Genomic DNA, 24,257 nt, shown 5'->3' on the forward strand with positions numbered 1-24,257 from the left:
ACCAAAAAAATAATCATTTCCTAAAGAAATTGTTCATATCAAGAGGACCACATCCCGGTGCAACACTTGGTGGACTTCACTAACTTAATATCTAGTCAGTAGACTAGATATTAGGCCAATTATTTCTGCATTCTGTAAAAGGATGTTGTAGACAGTTTGACCATCTTAATCATTCTACAATAGTCCAAGTATAAAGAAGTTTGTTATTGGCATCAATAACTCATCAATAATCTAAAATAGAAACAAGTACAGAAGAATTGTGCTGCACTCTGTCAGTCTATCACATGCTCAACACTATGTATTATTACAGGAGAAACAAATACAGATGAAAGTCTGTTTTATTGAGCATAAAGAGATTGATCCAAGGAGTACTCATCAACACTACCATTTCTGGCCAAAGCAATCTTGGTGACTAGGCTATACAGTGGAATTCATGGAGTGGAAATCAATGCAATCTCTTGGGTTCTATGACTCTAGAGCCTCATTTAGCTTTTGAAAAGCTACCCCTTCCAAGCAAAAATACCAGTGTGCATGGGATGGTGGGTTCAACTCTTTGATGACTCAAAAGCCACTTATTTGTTTTGCCCTCCTACACCTAAATTTGTGTGGATTTGTTGAGATAACCCAATTAGCTTATACCAACTCATGACCTCCAAAATTATGCAGACATTAGCTTAAATCAGGGTAGGCTAAACACAATCACAAAGGTGATTCATGTCCAACCACACCATTTCAGAAAGGTGAGAGCAGGTTTAAGCATTGATCCTTTTTTCCTAATACACATTAAAACAATAGTTAAAAGAGCTTCTCAACAAGGATCGTTTGCCACTGTACTCCTGATTGGAGATGGATACACTATTGCAATACTTGTAGGATAGGATGCAGATTCAAATTACTCATTCCATGGCCATCATTCAAATTACAAGGGCAGAAATGCTCTCTAATTGGTGGCAACTCGCTATCCTGAATCAAATGAAATATATACTGTCAAAACAACAACCATATATTCAATGGAAATTGTATGATCTAATAACGGATGAATAGATTCATGTACCATCCATGTTACAAGGAACCTTAAAATGGAATACTGGTGTGAGAAATTCGAGCCAACTATACACAAAACAGCAACCAAGCTTTTGAGTTGACCAATATTTTGCATTATCCAATGTATCTATGGTCACTGTAAGAAAACACTGTATGAGAGTTGGTATTCAGAAAAGAACTTGAGCAAAAGCAGCTTTTGTGGCACTAGACAACATCTCTACATTTGTCCTTTGAATCTTCTCCAAAATGAATCTTCTCATCTAGATTCATTGCTGAATAAATAAAATGCAAATGTCAGCTATCATGGAATATCTATACACAAATTTAACTCCATTAAAAGCATGAGTGTCAGATGAAACCAATATGAATGCAATATGAAATCCAGGTCTTGACCTGAATCCAAGCCATACAAACTTCCCATTGGTGAGGGACATTTGGCCAAAAGATAGTATTTCTTTTGCTGTCACTTTTCTTATTCTCGAAGAGCCTGAAATCATGTCTAGTGAAGTGAACAATGGTTGTGGTGACATACCCAGGAACGAGGACCAGGGCAACACAAGTAATGGAGGACCAATCAAGAGACAAGAGCTCAAGAGAATGCTACCCCACCCTGTGAGACAGATAACCAATAGACTTCACAAACAGAAAATGGACAGTCTTCAGGTACAAAGCGGAAGCTCTCAAACAGACTTGATAGTAGTAATCTAGCTAATGTTGATATTGTGCTAGATCGAAATGGTAATATAGCAGACGACTGTGTTGATGATGATCTAATCGAAGTTTATAACTTTTTTAAAGAGTATGGTAATTTTTCATATGAAGCAATCAATGTCGGTGAAAATCCTAGAGATAGGTGGTTATTAATACCAGCCAACTTTGCCTATACAGTTGTAGACCCCAAGAACGTAGGCAAAGGAGTGGATACGACTGACACTACTACTCTTACTGTGGATCATGGTGTCTATGCACTTGCAAAGAAGCAAATGGGTAATAAATAATCCTGAGGCAGTTAAGTATGCTCTTCTCAGGATGGAGGCCTTTAAGCTAGGGTGGTTTGGTTACCAACCAGCCACCAGGCAAGTTCCAATGCCAGAAGATCTAGAAGATGCAGAGCAACTCTTTACAGATGACTTCCAAGATATCAGTAACCACATAGAGATGCCAACCGTGCAGCTGACATTCTGCTCTTCATCATGGAACACAGCTATAGGACTCATGGATCTACTTATCGATCAGGACAGGCCTCAGAGTATGAATGACAAGCCAGCAACATACTAAGGGCTTGCCATCTAGAACAGATAGCAGGATACATGTCCAAGAACCTAATGCATGGAAATTGTCTTCACTGGATAACACCAAAGCGTGTTCATGATTTCATTGTAGCAGAAAGAGATTCACTACCTAAAGGTCTCAAACTTAGGAGCTATTATGCACCATCTGGTTGTGCCTTAATCTCAACACCAGATGCAGTCATCAACAACCTAAAAGCCAAAGGATGGTGGGAAGAACTTGCTAAATATGGAGGGTATCAAGATACTGAGATCAGAACAGTTTGTGATGTGATAAAGCAAAAGCCATGGAATATCTATGCATTGATTGTGTTCCTAAATCAAATGAAACATGAACACTACCACGAGTCAAAAAGTTTAGAAAACGGATATCCAATGCAATAGTGTATTTATTTATTTGAAACCATGTCTTGAATTTAATTGTAGTGTTTTAGTTTTCAATGGCAATGGAGTTAAATGAATGGTAAGAGGATGTACAATAATCATTGAACCAATATTAACGGAGCTAGTTGAGAGTTTGATCCAATTAACTACATTTGAAAATTGAAACTTATGCAATTTTGTACCATATTTTTGAGTGCAAGTTCAATGAAGGGACCCATTATAGTGGAGCACCTTTTAATGGATAACACCAAAGCATGCTCATGATGTCATTGTAGCATAAAGAGATTCACTACCTAAAGGTCTCAAACTTAGGAGCTATTATGCACCATCTAGTTGTGCCTTAATCTCAACACCAGGTGCAGTCATCAACAACCTAAAAGCCAAAGGATGGTGGGAAGAACTTGCTCAATATGGAGGGTGCCAAGATACTGAGATCAGAACAGTTTGTGATGTGATAAAACAAAACCCATGGAATTTCTATACACTGATTGTGTTCCTAAATCAAATGAAACATGAACACTACCATGAGTCAAAAAGTTTAGAAAACAGATATCCAATGCAATAGTGTATTTATTTATTTGAAACCATGTCTTGAATTTAATTGTAGTGCTTTAGTTTTCAATGGCAATGGAGTTAAATGAATGGTAAGAGGATGCACAATAATCATTGAGCCAATATTAATGGAGCTAGTTAAGAGTTTGATCCAATTAACTACATTTGAAAACTAAAACTTATGCAATTTGTACCATATTTTTTAATTCAAATTCAATGAAGGGACCCATTATAGTGGAGCACCTTTTAATGTATGGTATTCAAACATAGTTGGAATCATTTCATACCTATCTGGGTATTATAATAAACTTAACAATTAATACTCAGTTGACAATGTTATAAAGGATCCAAATTGAAGGGAGACAATGGAGCACTTCTCATCAAATGGATGAATACTGTGCTATTGAAAGTTCTTTTATGAGTGATCATTTCTCTCCAGACCATTGCAGCTGTTTAGTGCTAGCCAAACTTCCCAATTAACTTAATGCCATCCCACAAAATGGTGGTTATCAATTAAACCATCTCTGGCCCACTCACACTCTCACTAAGAAGTCCAATAATGCTGTAGACATAGAAAGGTCAGAGAAGCTGGGGATTCCTCTACTTCTTTTCCTTCTAGTGGAAGTGGGCCTAGTTATTATTATTTTGTTTTCTTTTTTTCTGATTTTAAATCAAACCATAAGTGGGTTAGAGAAAGCAGAATTTACAAATGTGATAAATAGTGAAGTTTACAGAGGTGATAAATAGAATTTAAAAAACATTCCCTCTATACTTTTACTTTGAAAAACAAAATGTTAGTATGATTTCAAACTTAAACATTTCAATCTATATTTCTAAAGCATAAAATAACAAGTGAAAGTGGCCTTAAAAGAAAACACAATTACCAAGTGCACATTAGACAATAGGGATTTCCTAAGAAATAAACGGTCAAAAGCAAATTCAAAAGGTTGGAACACAACCAAATCCAACAATGCATGATAAATAAGTAAAATCCATAAGAAGAGGGAGGGAAAAGGCATTGCAAATGAAAATGGTTATCCCACGAATTCATACTTAATGATATATCAATATCAAGAAACATTGAAGAAAATCACAAACTAAGAGATGGAGGAAGATCGCCAAAACTACATAATGTTTCTTTGGGAAACATCTTGAAATCCAAGCAAAGAAAGAGAGAATGGTGATTTCTATGTTAGGTTCTAATGATAGAGGATATATGAAATACCTGTCACAGAGTTCAAAGGAGCCTATCACTTGAGAGAGAGATACAAGAGAAAAAATGATTTCCTGAGACTTTGAGAGAAGAGGGAGTGTTGTCGCCATTGAAGAAAGTGAGAAGGTGTTGAGAGAAGAGAGTGTTGTACTGCCTGCTAGAGAAAATGAGAGGCACTGAGAGACCATCGTTGAAGAAAGTGAGAGGGCAAGAGGAAGATCGCCAGAGAGAGGGAAATACCGCCGGACATCATTCGAAGCTTTAAACGAAATACCGTCGGCGAGACTTTGAGATGGAGCGATGGAGGTGTTGAACCCTAGCCTTTGAACGAAAATGAATGGACCAGCAGGCTCATTTGAACTTTTGGCCTTGTTCACTTTTGATCCATTCTATGAATGGATAATTCATGTTCGGACCGGTCCGAGTCCATATCAATTTTAGGACTGTCAATAATACTTCCAAATGGATGGAGTCCAACACGAAATCAGTCCATTCACACCCCTAGCCTAACCCAAGTTCATTCTTGTTGAGCATCAAAAGAGAGTGCATCTAAACAATTGATTTCATAACGTTCCTAAGTTGACATAATTGAAGCATAATTTGGTGTAGTCTTCTCATTGATGAGTTGTTGTAGTAGACGATCAATTAGAGTATCTCCAAATCTTTGATTTCTTCAGTAGCCTTTATCATCCTTAATTTGTTAGAGCTTCCTCGATTAGAGAGATTTGGTAATGGTGATAAAATCATTATGATTAGGCAGCAGACTTAGCAAAGCTTCTACTTCTTCATCTTTGTTAGCATTCTAACTTTAATTCAATTTAGGCTCAACAAAGTTTTCCATAAGATAGTTGCATACTTAGTCACATTAGTAGTACACTCAATGAGTTTGTTATCATCAAAACACATAAGATCAATATAGAGGTTTTGGGAAACATGCTCCCAATTAAACATAGACGCCAAATACTTCTAACCTCCTTAGTAATGACATTGCCAAAGTCAAACAAGTCTATAGCTTGATCATCATTTTCTTACATCATTTGGGTAAACTTCCTTTTCTAGATCGTTTACATTTTGCTGATTGTCGCTCATCTTCACAGTTAAATAAAAACAAAGAAACTTAAGGACTAAAAGATAGAAAATGACTCCATACAAGAGAGAAAAACCTAGAAATAGGGAGGAAACCCTAGAAAGGGTAAGACTTACCTAATGGGCACGACTCCACAAAAACATGAGTACACCAAAAGCACAGAGCAAGCATTATCCCAAAAAAGTACAAAACAACAACACAACAAAGGAAGAAACAATGACCAAGGTGTAACTTGAAACTCAAATGAGTGATAGGATAAAGCTAAAGAGGAGACTTATCTCCTTCTAGACTTAAATGTATGCCTTCCATTTTGTTCTTGAGGATTAATCTTTTTTTCCATGCCTAGTGATGTCAAATGTTGAAGATCAAATATTTGAATTAATGGCTAAACCATTTGGTAGAGATCCATTATTGTCTTGACCTATTAGTTTTAGAGTGTCTTGTCCTACCAATTGGGTCAAGCTAATGTTAGATAGTGTATGCCCTTAGCTCTAACCAGATTGGTGTATATAAACATTTATTAATAAATGAATAAAGTACATTATTGTTTCATGTTTTTATTGGTGTGTTTTTGTGAATTACTCCTTAAAGTAAACACTTATGAGACTATTTAGTTTAGAATGATCTTAGCCATTGGATAGGCTTGAGGAGTTTATCCTGACAAGGTTGACACTGGTGTGCTACCGAACTGGTGGAGCAGTTTGTCTCAGTTGTTAGGGTTAGACAATAAGGACAACCAATGGGTTTTAGAAGAAACGTTAAAGCCAGACCAATTTCTAGTTATGCCTTGGACCTTGGAGATAGATGGCCAAAACTGGAAAGTTACATTTAACGCTACATTAGATTTTGATACTACACTAGGTTTTGGACTGAGTTGTCTTTGATATTCCAACCTATAAGATCCATTAAGGGTTAAATACTTGGGCATTTTGGGATAATTTGGGAAATTACCTGAGTAGGTGGAATGATAGGATTGATAGACAAAGTGAATATTAGGGTTTACACTCATTAATGGAAACCTAAATTACTGGTAGTGGATTTCAACTATATTTGAAATCTAATTTGCAAAATGTATATATATGTTATATTACTATTTTATGAAGGAGGTTTGCAAAGGTTTTAATCCCAGGATCCATTTGAGTAGAGAGTGTGACACTACATTTCGCAGTCAGGGAAGAGGTCATTCATTCATTGCGGGTAGTGTTTTGATAATTATGGGTCGAGGGGTTAGGTGTAAGAGACCATTATAGCGCTAATTATGTGATGGGTTTTATCTTTCATAAGGTGGTTGAACCCAAGAATCATTTATGTGTAAACGTTGGGCCCAAACTGAACCCAAGTTGATTGGGTCAAGAATTCACTACCCTTGAGCGGTGAATTCAACCTAACCTCTTTCAGAGGTGGGGCCAAACCCTTATGAACTTGTGTGAGACCTTTGTGGGTTCCATGCCATACAATATTCAGACCCAAAGTGGCCATGCAACATCTTGGGATGTGAACCATTAAAGAAAATGGTCTTAAGGCCCATTTCTAATATGATTAGTTAAGAGATCACATGACAACTTTGTCATGTGATTTATGTTGAAAATGGGTATGGATCTAGGCATGGAGTACCTATTCTCGTAAGAAGAAAATGATTATCAATTAAATATAAAGTCCTGATCCAATTTTGATTTGGATCAACTCTTAATCAGATTAGGAGAATGCTCTATATAAGGGACTAAGAGAAGAGGGGTGAATTCACTAATTTTCTTCACTCTCTTGCTATCTTCTCTTCTCCCTTGCCTCTTAGAAGCTCTACTTTGACCCAGCTATGATAGGGGTGGATTTTCATCGGTTATCCACTATGTTTTTGCAAGAAAAAAAACATAGATATTAGGTTCACACACCCACATTGATCCAAGCAAGTTGGGGATTGGGTTGCTGAATTGGCTTCATCTACACACTGCACAATTTTTAGTTGGAGGCCGATTTTGGAACTGATGTTGGACATGAACTACCACTCTGGGAGCTACACATTGTGGTTTATGTATCATATTTAATCAATTTTAATTTGGTTTTCAAATCTAGTCTAGTTCAATGTAAGTTCAATCATTAAATTTTAGATTTCAAAATTACTGGGAAATTGGTTCCCAGGTGGGGTTAGAAAAATTTTAAAAAAATTGACTAGCTACTAAACCTGGTTCAGCCATGTTTAATTTGATTTCTAACCCTTCCAATAACTAAATCCATTATTCTTGAATGTTAGTGATGATGGATTGTACACTAGACAAAATATTGGAGTGGGTACTTGTTATTGATGATGAATGACAAAAATTTGGTAGCCATTTGGGTGGGAACCCTTCTATTGAATGATTGACTGACAACCAATTGTGAGACCCACCTTGGAAAGCTAGAAGCTGATATGCTTTATCCCTCCTAAATGAGTTCTTATTGGATGAGCTCTTGGAGTGATTGGTTTATCCTTGAAAAAAAAAAGCTAAAGCTCTAGGTTTTGAGGAAGGTCAAAGACTAGGAAAGGAACTTGGTTTCTCTTCAATTATTATTGAAGGTGATGCAAACTCTATAGGTGATCTCCTATTGGCTCCTGCCTAGGAGCTCAAACTCCTTTGGCATCTTTATCTTGTCACTGTTGAACAAAAGAGTATAATGTGTGCCTTTCACGAATTGATTAGTTCCTTTGTTCCATGTTGCTCTAACATGGTTTTACATATCTGTGTTCTAAGTTTATGTTATAAGAAAAGGTTTATCACAACATGGCCTCTCTAGATTTTAGGTTTCGTTTGTCATATCATTCAAAGGGACTTTTATACCAAGTATAATGAATAAAATTTTTGCCTCTTAGGTATTGATACACTTGAATCAAACTTTAATTGAATAGTCCAGGCTTGAATTTAATTAGGCTCGGTTTCAGTTCAATTCAAATCTTAGGCTAAATTTGATTAATTTTTTGAGATCGAATTCACAAGCCTGGTTCGATTATATATAATATTTGTACTATATATTATAAAAATATTATGTATATGTTTTAAAATATAAAAGTATATCAGTTTTTTGAACTTGAAATTATTGAATGTTTGGTCAAACCTAACACAAATAGGGAAATAGGGTTCTAATTGAACTCAAACTCAAAGGTAGAGTTGTATTTTAGTCAAATCGAGCCAAGATATGTTGCAATTTAATTTGGCTTGACCCGATTGCACCCTAACTCCTGGGCATTGAAAAAATCAATATGATTTTGTTTTTTGAAAACAAAAACAAATGCTCCATACAACCCACCAAGTGCTCATTTGGGAAGCTGAAGTGTAATGGCTTCTATCTTTTTTCTGAGGTGGGTCCACACGGACAACCCTATACGCTATGTTTGGCAAAAAAGCATGGACAGCCCGAGTGAAGAGCTGTCTTCTTCGATCTCTTTGAATAGCTTGTTTGGAGTGCTTCAAATCAATTGAACCAGCTTGGTTGAATGAATGCTCAGCTAAACCCTTTTGTTAAGTGCCTATTTGGGAGGACTTTCAAACAAGGGCTTCTGGTTTTATGAGGTGGGTCCCATGTAGACAGTCCTATAAGGTATATTTGGTGAAAAATGTGGAATACACATATGAAAATGAAGGGCTGTCACCTTCAATCTTTTTGAGTAGCTTATGGGAGCACTTCAAATCGATTTGAACTAGCTTAGCTGAATGTTTGGGAGGGCTTTCACATAGTGGGCTCCCAGTTTTGTGAAGTGGGCTCCCACGTAAACAACCTCTAATCCATGTTTGATGAAAATCCCCGATAACCCAAAAAAGACTCTAAAAGCCAAAAACATGACTTTCCACGAACCTTATTTTACTAGCTTCTATAGAACAACTTTGTGAAAACAACTCAATCAAAACATTAGCCCTCCCAAACAAGCCCTAACTAAATAGGTGTGTTATGTGGGTTGGGTTAGAAATATATATTTCAATAAATTTATGCCGTTTAACATTCAACTCAAGCCTATCTTCATACATACTGCACTTTATAATTCTATGTTTATTTGGCTTGACATAGCAAGAAAACTCTTAAATATTACTTTCTTTCCGGTATCTCTCTTATTTTATACTCTATTATATTATCAACCAATCAGGTCTAGTCTAGAATGAGTTCACATCTCCACCCTGCTATCATCGGGAGATATTCCCAATACACGGCGGAAATGTGCTGTGAGGCGGAGATGTGATGTCGTATAGAGTTGGACACTTGGACATAATTCCTCAACTTCTAGTATCAATGGACCCAAGTTTTTAATTAGACCGATTTTGCTGAGGAACCTGGTGGTCTATCCAGACCGTCCAACACCTGGAGCAGCCGAGCAACTGATCACCAAAATCCAACGGCTAATACTTCGATTCGGCACTAAATAACTTGACCCAATAAGTCTATAACACATCGCATGGCAGCTAAAAAGATTCAGACTCCATGCATGTCTTCCACGTGCATTCGGCAGTGGCACTGTCATAACCTTACAGTCCGGCCGGCCCAACTCGTCCACTTCTCTCTCTCTCACCACCTTGCTCAGAACTGAGATCCATCGTCCTCCAACGCCTACGTCCGCTCAATACGAAACACCCGTTAACACAAGTTCATTAACAAACAAAGAAACAAAACATCACAAAAACCCGAAACCGTTTCGTTTCTTCGTCTCTTTTCCTTCTCTCTTCATTCAATTGCAGAGTTAAAACGAAACAAAGACAACTAGAGAGAACCACAGAGAGAGAGAGAGGTAAATTAATGGCGCTGACGAGAAAACGGTCGATGCGTTATATTTCGTCAATCTCTGAACCGACTACGACACCCATGTCAATGTCTTCCTCCTTTTCTTCTTCGCTCGCGTCTTCTTCTCAGAAGATTTATCGGATTCTATCTTCCCTCCAAATCCCTCCCTAAATTTAGCTTGTAATCATTATCCTATAATAAATTAGCAAAATCCCAATCCCCCTTCTAAATTTAGCACAATTCTTTAATTTCGTTCTCCCTCCCAGGCTCTCCATTCTTCTCTCTTTCTCTGGGTTCTTAGCTTAGGTTAGTTGAGTTGGTCAGGTTTCCAGGGTCTTTTTTTCGATGCAGAGTGGTGCTGCAGAGAATGAAGTTAGGGTTAAAAGTTCTGCCGCTTCGTCCTCTCATCCTGCAAACCAAACTCCTTCAGCCGCTGCTTCTCCTTCTTCTGCTGGTTATGTTACTTCGGGTGTTAGTTCTGCGATTCCATCCGGTCCGGGTTTTACTTATGATGGTGTTCATGCTGAAGAGAAACCGAAGATCAATGGAGTTGGAAAACGGATGATTGATGAAGGGATGGAGAGAGGAAAGCTCTTCACATCGACAATTCCGGTACCTAGCTTAATTTCTGTTACTGCGGAGACGGCGGAGGCTTGTTCCATGAACTTTGCTCATTGCTATGGTGTTGGAGGAGGGGCTGAAGAGGACGCCAGACTTGAACGGTTTCTGAAACTACATCAGGGTCCCATGGCTCCGGCGGTGGCTACTGTTCCTGTGCTACAATCTCAACCAAGTGAGTGACATTTTACTTTTCTGTTTAAGTTTGAACTAAAGATGTATGCTACCATTGTTATCTTAAACTTACTCTTGTAGTAATTTATTTGGTGCTCGATTCGTGGAAGAAGAAAAAAAAAACACACTATTCTTTTATCTTTAGGTTTGAACAAGTGTTGTCACGACCAAGCAGTTTGAATAATTATTTCTACTTCAAATTCTAGCTGATCTTGATACTGGCAAAACCTATCAATTTTGACCTCTTATGGCTTTGTCTTAGTGGACAACGTATTCTCAAATCGTTTACATGTTGAGATCCTTGGCTATAGTTCTACGATGAATTCCTAGAAAGAAGGCTTTTGCCTGAAATGGTCTTTCCATATGTGGACAGGGTACTGGGGCTGAGATAGAGAGCATTTTTGGACCATCGCCTAAGCTGCCACATCTGAGATTCCTAGTTTGCATTATCTTATGAATTTGACTTAATTCAAGAAATCCTTATGCAAATATTTTGGATTGTCCACTTGAATCTTTTTTATCATCCGTCTCCATCAAGAGTCACAATTTCTGTTGAATAGCAGCTTGCAAGTTCTAGTTCTTTTTTCATTTTGTAGTAGATTGTGAATTTCATTAAGAGGAGGGAGAGATTCTTTCAACCTAGAAAGAATCTTGGTATTCCCATCCCCTTCTTTGATCCATTTATGCCTAGATTTTTGCCTCCAAGATATCTCTTCCTTCAACAGGACCTCTTCCAAATCTTTCTTTAACTTCCATCTCAATTCTTTTTCTTGTGCATTCATGGTCCTTTGATGTTCCTTTGAATCTAAGTCCTCAATTTGGGCTGACAATCTGGCTTTTAGCTCTTCCAACCTGTCAAATTCCTCTCTGTTCCAATCTTTTATTTTGGATCTCAGACTTTTTAATTTCTCGTGGAATCTAACCCATTTCCATTTCACTCCCCTAATCTCTTCTTTCCACCACTCCTCAACTTTATGCACAAAGTTCGGGTGTGTCAACCACATGTTCTCGAACCTAAAGGGTTTAGGTCCAAGCCCAAAGGTCTCTTGGCCTAGCTCTATGGGACAGTGATATGAGGTAACTCTAGGTAGAGCTTTAGCCACCAAACCCCTCCAGTGTGCTTCCCAACTTTCATTGAAAAGGAATCTGTCTAGTTTTGAATAAGATGGATTCTCCTGGAAATTGGACCAAGTGAAGTTGGCCTGTAGCATAGGGAACTCCTTTAGATTACAAACGTTGATAAATTCATTGAACCTCCTCATGCTATTTGTGATAGATTGTTGGGGATTGTTTGACTCATTTAGAAACCTTATTACATTTGAAATCTCCACCCAAGCACCAAGGGCCTTACCATACTCCTTGAATTCCATAGAGCTCTTCCCATAGTTCATTCCACTCTCTGTAATTATTTGGCCCATACACATTGGTTAACACCCGTGTGAAGCCATCCTCCACCATCCTGGACTTTAAGGATACAGAAAAATTACCTATCAGCTCCTCTAATGCTTCTACCACATCCTCTCTCTAAATAGTAATTATCCCCCTAGAGGCTCCCCAAGAGGGAGTTGAGCACCAACTCATTCATCTTGCTTTCCACACGCTTCTAACCCATCTTTTATCTAGATCTGCTAGTTTGGTTTCCTGTATCAATACAATGTCGGGCCTTTCCTTCTTCAACAGATCTTTTATCACCCTCCTTTTTCTCGCACTTCCTAGACCCCTCACATTCCAGCTAATGATCTTCATCAACTCGGTTGTAGAATGAGACCCTCCAAACCATCCTTTTTCCTTCACTTTAGAGCCTTCCTCCTCTCCCGTCTTCCACTAAATTCTAAGTCTCCTTCTATGTCTGAAATTAGTCTTTCTACCTCGGACCTTTTCTTTTTCTTTTTCCTTTTGCTTTTGTTAGTTGTTTCTTTTCCTGACATCACATATTTACCTCTTCCTTTCTTGTCACAACAATTGCTCCCTAGGGGTTCTGGTTTTTTTGGTGTTACCTCCAAGAACCCCTCTGTCTGTTTATATTCTTCCAACAAAACATAACCACTTCCTCCACCTGTCTTTTTTCTAACAAAGAAACTTTTTCCTCTATTTCTAACATCACCCTTTCAACTTCTACTCCTCCACCTCCGGCTGTTCTCTCCAACTGTGATGCCAAGGTACTTGTTTCAGGCACAATACCCTGATTCGTAACAAAACCCGAATGGACAAACATATCTGGCCTGATAGGAGAGGATGGTCAACAAGTTATGTTGGGATATCAGTAATAGAATTCTGACCAAAGCTCCTTCCCTCTGTCTAATTTGGTTGTTGGGGTAAACTTGGTTCAATCAAAACCTTTTCAATCCCTACAGCTGAAGAAGGCTTTGGTGCGTTTTCCTTTTTGGGTGTTTTCTTGTAAACCTTCAGAGAAGAATCCTGCCCCTCCAAACCGAAACTCTTTACCTGCCTATTTTCTTATGAATTTGTTTGCAAGAATAGATGTACCCTGGTCATCCTTTAAAACTGCTGCTAAGTTCCCCTCATCCTTGTGTGGCGCATCAGCTGTTGAAATCTTTAACTTTTCAGCCTTGTCTTCCACCTTATTCTGCTCCTCCCCTTTTCCACATCCTTCCGAAACACATATACTGATCGTGTTGCAGATTTAACTGAATCTTGCAGATTTACACCTTCTATACTGATCGTGTTGTCTGTGTCTGAGTCAGAATCACTCTCTCAGCTTCAGTTGACAGCTCTGCTTCAAGGTTTTCAAGGTCGCGCTGTCGAATTGACCTTGGATTGCGATGATCTTTGGAAAGTTGCGACAGATTTTCCGAAGGAACCCATTGTAGCAAACCTGTTCTCTGGTTTGACTTCTTCGAAGCCTTAGAAGAGCTCGATGGGGATGATGCTAGACGATTAAACTTGTCTAGCATCAATCCTTCCTCAGCCAGGGTTTTAAAGACTCATGTGATAACTCAAGACATGGGCCAGTCACGTGAGTTTTTAAAGAGCCGCCCCCTTCGGCTTGACCCGATGGCTCAACCCTCTCAATAACCGGTTCAAAATCCTTGGCCAGACTGGTTTTTCCTTTTGGAAATGAATGGTCAAGCTTGTTCGAATTTTTGGCGCCAGAAACTAACACCTGAGCAAAGGATCTTTTTGCTGTCAGTCCCTTGTAACCCACGTATTTGACCTTCCTCACTGCCCATATATTTTGGATAGTCGAAGGTTTGCTTGCCTATTTTAATGAAACTTTCCATCTTCTTCTGATTCTCCAATCCTAGGCAGCCGTGCAGGGCCTATTCTTCCACCCGTACATCTTCCTGTCTGGCCTCTAACCACAGAGAAACTTCAATGGAGGAAGCTAACCAAACCTGTAAAGACAGTCCTTCAACCTGAAGAGTAATCTTCCTAGGTATCTCCTCTGGTTTGACTCCATTTAACAGAAAAGCAGCATATCTCAAATCTCCCCAGAACTCCCCCACCAGACAAGCTCCACATAATAAGGCAATGGAGACTGCTACATCATGTTTCCACAGGTGGAACGGCAACCCAATCACCCTGACTATCACTCCATCTTCAATGGCAAAATATTTCGAATTGGATGAAGAGGACCATCTATACAAAGTAAAGATCTCCTTGTCCTCTTGAATGCTTAGAGCCTCAACTTCCATCATGTTTTGAAGAGAATCAAGCACTGCCTTCATACTGTCAAAAGGGGTTAAAATAAATGTCTTCCTCAGTCCCAACTTACTAATCTACATGTCTGCAATCTTCCTCCAACCCTTAATCTGTTTTTTAGCTTCAACCACTAACATATTGTTCCAGTGATTTTTGCTGAAATTTACGTTCAGTAATGGATTTCTGTTGCTGTTTGCCATGGCTAGAAAATCCTGGTTAAGAGTCACTCCCTCCATCGATGGTGAGTTTCCAACAAATAATCCCTCAACTACTTCTGCAGCTTCCACCATCTCCTTCATCTCTGGGTTCCTTCGATCTATAAAGCCAGTCAAGATCTCAGTCACTCCTCGCCATCCTTTACTGTTTTTTCTGGCAGGGAAGCAGACCATTTGCTTCCTTTGTCAAAGAACTCTGAAAGAGATATGAATAAACCTTTTGCATTTTGTATACTTTTCACCACATCCTGCCAAACTTTGTGTTATTTTCCTTCCAGCATGTCTGTTTTCCTTTTGTTGCTGCTTCTTGCAAAAAATCCTTCAGCCATTCGATTATCTCCAAGCCTTCCACCAGAACTGTAGCTTTGCAGACATAAATAATAGTGAAGAGGGTGGCCAGCATTATTGCTCTCTTTTCTCTCTCAAATCTCTTCTCTTCCTTCTCTCCTTTATTCTCTTTTTCTTCAAGAAATATTCTTTTCTTTTACAGATTTTATTTCAGCACCTTTCTACTGTTAGAAATCTAGATTTGCAGAATGAAGCAGGAAAAATAGGCAAATTGGTTGGTAAAATCTCTCTCTGTAGGACATCTGACTTGGGATCAAATTCTTTCAGCAATTTAGCAACAAAGAAGTAACCATTGATCACTTACCTGTCAACAAAGTAAAAAATTGATGAATTTGATGCTTGTTCTTCCCGTGGATTACCATGTAATATTGTGACTAACAGAAGCTTAGAAGGGTCACTTCTAACTCCTAGTCAACCATCTAATTCTTCTCTACTTGAATATATTCTCCTTCATGTCCTTTTATCTTTGGTGACATTTGTATCTTGTATAACCAGCTGATGCTTTTCAGACTACCCACTTTACTGTTGTATATTAAAACATGAATTATTAGCATGGTAATGCCCTTGACTCTGATTATGAAACTTCATCTAATGTCTCATCATATAAGTATTTTTTTCCTTTTTTGGAATATGAATATATTAGTGTAATCAAATTTTCTTTCTTTTAGGTTTTGTTCATCTTGGGACTTATTTCAATCATGCAGGGTCTGAGCTTACCACTGTATTTCCTGGAATAAATAATTCATGGAGTCCACAATCTGTAGGAAGTCCATATCAGTTTCAGTTCTTTCCATATAGCAATATGTGCATTTCAAGTGCTGGAGCACCAAATTTTAAGCAGAAGGTTGAGGTTTCTGGGAGCTCTCAAAATCCCTCTCATATGGAAAGCTTTCTTGGCCATATTGCAAGTAGTTTTTATCAAGACGCAGGTACCATTTATCAAATAAAATTTAGTCATTGGATAATTTATTAAGGAACATAATGATTTAATCAATTGAAAAGGTCCCTTGACCATATTTCATGAATGATAACCATATAGGATAGTAGTGTTTCCTATACATGATGTGATTTGCTGCCATGTGGGATGTAGGAAAGCAACCATGTGCAGCAGGATACCATACCATGTCATATGTAGGAATTCCTAATATATTGGTTTGCTACCTGTCCTCTTAAAACATAGATGGTAGAACGATATTGTATTGCTACATTTTCTATAATGCTACATGTTCACATATATGGTTGCATGCTTGGAGATCTGGATCATCCAATCAATGTATCCTACTAAGATGACTCTCCAAAGTCTGAAATGATTATATTACAATTATCATCTAGAAAGATGCCATGTTTAACATAATGTTAAGAGCATCTCTTAATATTAATTTATTGATGTACTTATTTAGTTTTTATTAGCAGTAGTCCTTTCTCCTAGAGTGGGGAGAGGAAAAATGAGAAAGCTGACCACCTCTTATTGGTTAAGATTATAGATCCCTCTTCCTATCCACCATCAAAGAGAAGATGAAAGGGTAGAAATTGGTTAGAGTCCGACTACCATTTCCAACCTTGCTTTAGTCATAACAAACCAAAAGGGGATTGTGACTTCACCACCATTAAGCTCAAAGTTAATTTGGAAGGAGAAATTGTTGCCCAAGTAGCCTACCCAAGAGGGGGGGGGGATTGAGTTCTACAAGGTTTACTCCCCAAATAATGCCTTTTCAAACTTGAGTGCTATGCAAAGATAACTGAGTGCAATGATACAAAGTGCTTGTGTGATAAAGATAGTAGTGTGTAGAGTGAGTATAACCAAATTTAAAGAATGTTAGGAACCTGCCTAACTCAGGGCTCTTTGAGGGAGCCAACCTCCTGAATTCGTTGGAAGGAGAGAGAGAGAGAGAGAGAGAGAGAGAGATTAATGCCGAAAGAATTCCTGTCCTATTTCTCTTTGTGCTTCACTACTTATACTGTTTACAATCTTTGATTTCTTTCTGTTATAGCTATTGCAAGTGGACGATTAGTTGTGCTGATGTGGCATCCTCTTGTAAAACTGATTAGCTGCTTTCTGTTGGTCTGTTCCAGCAGTCTTTACAGTCCCCCCCTCCTTTAGAGCGACCTTGTCCTCAAGGTCTAATGTGGGAAAATTTGATTGCAGATCTAAGTAGGATTCCCATGTTGCATCCTCTGCTGGGAGTTTAGACCAAACAGCTAATGCTTCTGGTATGACTCTTCCACTACGACGCACCCATCTGAAATCAATGATGCGGGCTGGCTCAGTCTGCACTTGTCCTTCATCTGAAAACGTGGGAAGGGTCGGACTTGTAATGACTCCTGGCTTCGGCCCTTTCTTCAGTAAGGAGATATGGAATACAGGGGGCAGTTTTGATGTTGCTGGAAGGTCCAGCTTGTAGGCCACTGACCCTATTCTCTCAAGGATTTTAAATGGCCCAAAATAGCGTGGGCTGAGTTTGTTCCACTGTCGGCTTGCAACTGAAATCTGTCTGAAAGGTTGTAATTTGAGAAACACCCAATCACCGACTTCATATTGGACATTCTTGTGATGTTTATCATAGGTGTGCTTCATCCATTGCCGTGCCTGTAAGAGATGATGTCTCAATTCCTTGAACACTTCATCCCGTTGCGTCAGCTGTTCTTCTAAGGCCGCTACTGTGGTGGTCCCTTTTTCATAAGGAAGTAGAGGGGGAGGGTCCCGACCATATAGAGCTCTGAAGGGTGTCATCCCAGCGGCGCTATGGAAAGTGGTGTTGTACCACCATTCAGCCCAGTGGATCCACTTCACCCATTGTCTTGGCCGATCTCCCGCGAAGCATCTCAGATATGTTTCGAGACTCTTGTTAACTGCCTTTGTCTGTCCATCAGATTGGGGGTGGTAGCTAGTTGACTTGAAGAGTTTAACCCCGTGTAGGCAAAAAAGCTCAGCCCAGAAACGGCTCATAAAAATAGGGTCCCTGTCTGATACAATTGAGCTGGGGAGCCCGTGTAGGCGCACAATTTTCTGGAGGAACAATTCAGCAACTGTGATTGCTGTAAATGGGTGTGATAGAGGTAGGAAATGACTGTATTTCGTCAATCTATCCACCACCACAAGGATAACTGTTTTGCCGGCAGAAACGGGCAATACCGTGATGAAATCCATTGATATATCATCCCAGACTTAGGTTGGTATTGGGAGTGGTTGCAAGAGGCCTGCTGGTGTTGTAGTGGCTGACTTATTTTGTTGGCATACTGCACATTCGACTATGAAGTTCTGGATAGATGTACGCATGCCTTTCCAATGAAATTGTGTGGCAATGCGTTTTTGTGTTCGTATGATGCTGGAGTGGCCACCTGTGGGTGAGGCATGGAATAATTCCAGGAGCTTCCTGAGATGAGCAGAATCTGCCGGAATTTCCAGGCGTCCTTTGAAGAAGAGTAATTCATTCTTGATGGTATACCCGGGGTGCAGTGAGGGATTTGCCAATACTTGGGCCTTCAACTGTTGTAACTCCCTATGGGATTGGGCTTCTTTTCGAAGTAGATCCAGGAGTGGAGATGTTAGGGAAGATACTAGTAACTGAAATGATTGTGGGTGCCGTGAGAGGGCGTCAGCCACCTGGTTAGCAGCCCCTGCTTTGTACTCAATTATGTAGTCATACCCCAGTAGCTTGGATATCCATCGTTGTTGTTCCGGGGATAGGACTGATTGATCCAATAAGAACTTCAAACTTTGATGGTCGGTCTGAATTATGAACCGTCTACCAAGCAAGTAGGATCACCAACGTTGAACTGGTAAGACCACTGCTATTAATTCTCGTTCATAAACTGATTTGGCCCACTTTTGTGATGTTAAGGCCTTGCTGAAAAAGGCTAGTGGTCGCCCCTCTTGCATGAGAACAGCCCCAACACCTTGACCGGAGGCATCACACTCAATGATGAAGTCTTTTGTGAAATCGGGCAGTGCTAATGTTGGAGGGCTCGCAACTGCCTATCTCAACTACTCAAAAGCTTGTTGGGCCTGGGTTGACCAGTTAAAAGCATCTAGTTTCAGCAATTGGGTCAACGGGGTAGCTATTAGGCCATAGTTTTTGATGAAGCGGCGGTAGTACCCAATTAGGCCCAAGAAGGCCCTCAACTCTTTCATACTTTTGGGTTGCGGCCAGCCCATTATACTGGAGATATTATTTGGGTTGGCTGCTACACTTCCGTTCTCTACAACATGTCCCAAGTAGTGAACTTGGTTTTGTCCAAAGGAGCACTTGGACTCTTTAGCGAATAGCTGGTGGGCCTTAAGTGTTGCAAGGGTGACTTGTAGATGATTTAGATGTTCCTCTTAATTGGGGCTATAGACCAATATGTCATCGAAGAAAATAAGGTTGAACTTACGTAAATATGGCCGGAATATGTCGTTCATTAATGCTTGAAATGTGGCTGGAGCATTGGTCAGCCCAAATGGCATGACCAGGAATTCATAGTGGCCATCATGTGTCCTGAAAGCCGTTTTGTGAATATCCTCCCTATGTACCCTTATTTGATGATACCCAGCTCGTAAATCTAATTTTGAGAATATGGTGGCTTGACTGAGTTCATCAAGCAGCTCATCAATGACCGGTATTGGAAATCGGTCTTTAATGGTGATATTGTTAAGGGCTCTGTAATCAATACAAAATCGCCACGTCCCATCCTTCTTTTTGACTAATAATATCGGTGAAGAGAATGGGCTGTGACTGGGCTATATTATCCCTTGCTTAAGCATATCTTGAACTTGCTTCTCGATTTCTAAATTTTGAAAGTAAGGGTATTGGGGCGGCTCCCGGCATGAGGGGGATGCGGTGGTCATGCTTCCGTCGTGGTGGAAGTTCTTGGGGTTCTTCGAGCACGCTGCCATATTGCTGAAGGAGTTGTTGTAGGCGGCTTTGGAAGTTCTTGACAGTGTGGCCGGCCAGAAATAACAAGGGAAAAGACCCTTGTGCCCCTGCTATAAGTGAGTACAATAACAGACATAACAGAAGTAAAAAAATAGAAATAAAAAACGCTTTAACTAGCCAAACAGACCCTAACACCAACAACTAAATTATTTCAACACTCCCCTTCAAGTTGGAGCATAGATGTCAATCATGCCCAACTTGTCACACAAATCTTTGTGCCGTACATGATGAAGACCTTTGGTGAAGATATCTGCAAGTTCTTCTGAGCTGACATATGGAGTACACACTTCTCCATTTACAAGTTTCTCTCTAATAAAATGCTTGTCCATTTCAATGTGTTTCATCCTATCATGCAGGATTGGATTAGTAGCAATATTGATGGCAACTTTATTGTCACAGTAGAGTGACATAGGATTGCTCACTGCAAAACCCAGTTCACCTAACAAATTTCTTATCCACATGATTTCAGTAACCCCATGAGACATCACTCTAAACTCTGCTTCAACACTAGATCTAGCCACCACACTTTGTTTTTTACTTCTCCATGTGACCAGGTTTCCTCCTACAAAGGCACAATACCCACTGGTAGACTTTCGGTCATTGACTGCTCCTACCCAATCTGCATCAGTATATATTTCCACCTTTAAGTGACCACGTTTCTGGAACAATAAACCAACTCCGGGAAACTTCTTGAGGTATCTCAGGATCTTCTCTGCAGCTTCAAAGTGAGCTGTCCTAGGATTGTGCATGAACTGACTAAGGACACCCACTGCATAAGCAATATCAGGCCTGGTCATAGACAAATACAAAAGTCTCCCTACGAGTCTCTGGAACTTCTTCACATCTTTCAAAAACTCTCACTGACTGTCTCCCAGATGATGATTAGATTCAATTGGTGAGTCAATTGGTTTTACCCCCAACTTGCCTGTATCTTCTAGTAGATCTAGTACATATTTCCGTTGGGAAATAAAGATGCCCTTATGAGAGCGGGCAACTTCAATTCCAAGGAAATCACATAAAGAGCCTAGATCTTTCACCTCAAATTGAGTGGCTAAGAATTTTTTTAGCCTCCGTATTTCAGCCTCCCAATCTCCTGTGATCACTATGTCATCCACATACACAATAAGAGTTGCAATTTTCCCTTCACCTCTTTTCACAAATAGAGTGTGATCTGACTGGCATTGTTTGAACCCCATCTGTTGAACTGCTAAGTGGAACTTACTAAACCAAGCCCGAGGTGATTGTTTCAACCCATATAAATATTTTTTTAACCTGCACACCTTTTGTTCACTGCCTTTGGCACAGAATCCTGGAGGTTGGGTCATGTACACTTCCTCTTCCAAGTCACCATTCAAGAAAGCATTTTTGATGTCCAATTGGTGAAGTTCCCAGTCAAGATTTGCTGCCAATGAAAGAAGGATCCTGATAGACTTCATCTTGGCTATTGGAGCAAAAGTCTCTGCATAGTCCACTCTATATACTTGTGTAAAGCCTCTTGCTACCAGTTTAGCCTTGTACCTTTCAACAGTTCCATCAGCCTTGTGTTTCACTGTGAACACCCACTTGCAATCCACTGGTTCCTTCCCTTCAGGAAGGTCCACCAACTCCCAAGTGCCATTTTTGTGTAAAGCATCAATTTCTTCCCGCATTGCATATGTCCATTCAGGTTTAGACAAAGCTTCTGCCACATTCTTAGGAACGGGGACACTGTCCACAGAAGAGAGGAATGCACGTAATGAAGGTGAAACATGATCATAAGACACAAAATTAGAGATAGGATGATTAGTGATACAAGAGCTAACACCCTCTTAGCAATAGGAATATCAAGATCATTGATGATAGGTAAATCCACATTTAAAGGAACAAACATACGAATAGGAGCAAGTGTACTTGGCTGATGAGACGGATCTGCCTCTGGTGAATCCGATGATGTTGGTTGCATAGTGTCAGGTTCCACAGCTCTTGAGCTCTGCTGGCTTTTATGGCGACGATGAAAAACCCGGAATGGAGGAGGATCGGGTAAAGGAGGTAGTTGAGTTTGAGTCGCCTGTTTCTCCTCAACCCTACTCTCCCCTTGAGGAAAAACCGAGAAAAAAGGTTTAGTCTCAAAGAAGGATACATCAATGGAGACATAGTACTTGCGAGAGGTAGGATCATAGCAGCGATACCCCTTTTGAGATAAAGGGTAACCAAGAAAAACACAGGGAATAGCCTGAGGATCAAACTTACCTTGAGTAGGGGACAGGTTATGGACAAAGCAACGACACCCAAAGACACGCATTGGAATGGTGGACAACGGAGCTGTAGGAAACAAAAGCTGATGTGGGGCCTTATACTCTTGCAACCGAGAGGGCATGCGGTTGATGATGTATGTAGCACACAAGACTACATCCATCCAAAAACGTTTTGGCACATTCATATGAAGTAATAAGTCACAAGCTACTTCGAGAAGGTGACGGTTCTTTCGTTCAGCAACACCATTTTGTTGGGGTGTCCTGGCACAAGAGCTTCGCTGAAGTGACCCACTCGAAGCAAAAATCTCCGTGAGATCACTATGGAAGTATTCCTTCGCATTGTCCGACTGGAAGATATGGATTTCCATTTGGAACTGAGTGAACACCATGCGTTGAAAGTCTTTCACAATTTTTGGCACTTCATCTCGAGATCGCATAGGGTAAACCCAGGTGTATCTAGAATAATCATCAATCAAGGTAATGAAGTACTTATATCCAGCCTCAGTGGGTAGAGTAACAGGGCCACAAACATCAGAATAAACAATATGAAATGGAAATTCAGATCTTTTATTTCGCAAAGGTAAAGAACTTCTACCATGTTTACTCAATTGACATGTTTGACACTGTAACTGACTCACTGACAAGGACTCAAACAACTTTGGAAACATAACTTTTAATGACTCAAAAGAAAGATGACCTAGACGACTATGCCATAAATAGGCTTGACTCACTTGACAAACTCATGGACTCTGTAGCCACAAGACCAGCTTTATTCTCCAACACGTAGAGACCATCCACTAGGCTTCCTCTACCAATCGTCTTCCCCGAGGCCAAATCCTGAAAAACACATGAAGACGGAAAAAAAGCGACTGAACAGTTCAAGGAGTGAGTTATACTACTAATGGACAACAAATTTATAGGTAAGTTCGGAACATGCAGTACATTAGAAAGGGTAAGGCCGAGTGGGAGAGGTATGGTACCTTGGCCAGCTATTGTAGAGAAAGAACCATCAGCTAGTCTCACCTTATCTCTCACAGAGAGAAGGTTATATGTCTGAAATAAATTTGACTTACCGGTCATGTGGTTTGAGGCTCTGGAGTTAATAACCCAAGGAGAATCAGTGGTATGAGATGACACATGGAAGGCAGTGGCAGCGTTACCTGATGTAGACGCGAAAGAGGTAGAGGGAGTAGGACCAGAATCCATCTGGCGGAGAGTCCTATCATACAATTCCAAATGGTCACGAAAGGAGTTGATAATTTCTTCCTTAGGGTCAGAACTGGGATGCCTCTCCTGAGTTACCAATGGACTAGTCTCTGGCGACGCCATATTAGCTGAGTTATACTTTTCTGATTCTGCTGACTTGGTTTCTTGCCCTGATCAGGTATTGACTTCTTACCCAAATCCTGTGCCCATTTAGGTTTTCCATGGAGATCCCAACATGTATCTCTAGTGTGTCTTGTCTTCTGGCAGTGAGTGCACCAAAGTTTACTCTTATCATCTGTTCTCTTCTGAGAGTCACCTTTCTTAAAAGCACCTCCAACATTTGTATCTGAATTTCCCCGGACAGCTAGGGCAACTGACTCCCCCTCTACACAATTCATCACACTTCTTCTACTCTCTTCTGACTGCACTAAGGCATACACCTCTTGAACTAATGGCAAGTCTTTACTACCCAAGATTTGCACCCTGATGGACTCATATGAAGGATTCAACCCTAGGAGAAAGGCAAAGACCCGTTGCTGAGATACAAGTGACTTATACGCCTTTGCATCTTCAT

At 39.9% G+C, this 24,257-nt stretch overlaps 1 protein-coding gene across 11 annotated transcripts in view; it reads left to right on the forward strand.

Moving 5' to 3' along the window:
- Window positions 1–9,808: 9,808 nt before the first annotated feature.
- LOC104613375 (uncharacterized) overlaps window positions 9,809–24,257 on the forward strand; it is a 69,979-nt gene continuing 55,530 nt past the window's right edge. For 2 of the 11 annotated variants that reach the window (XM_088903310.1, XM_010281152.3), the window contains exons 1-2: window positions 9,902–11,102; window positions 15,996–16,256. In XM_088903310.1, the coding sequence (XP_088759436.1) occupies window positions 10,655–11,102; window positions 15,996–16,256 (709 nt within the window). In that variant the 5' untranslated portion in view covers window positions 9,902–10,654. Of the gene's footprint in view, window positions 11,103–15,995; window positions 16,257–24,257 lie in introns of all 11 variants that reach the window. The other 9 variants (XM_088903316.1, XM_088903315.1, XM_088903312.1 and 6 more) reach the window with 9 other exon arrangements.

This window comes from Nelumbo nucifera, chromosome 4 (genome assembly GCF_055504915.1).
Source record: "Nelumbo nucifera cultivar China Antique chromosome 4, China Antique-T2T, whole genome shotgun sequence".
Lineage (NCBI taxonomy): Eukaryota > Viridiplantae > Streptophyta > Magnoliopsida > Proteales > Nelumbonaceae > Nelumbo > Nelumbo nucifera.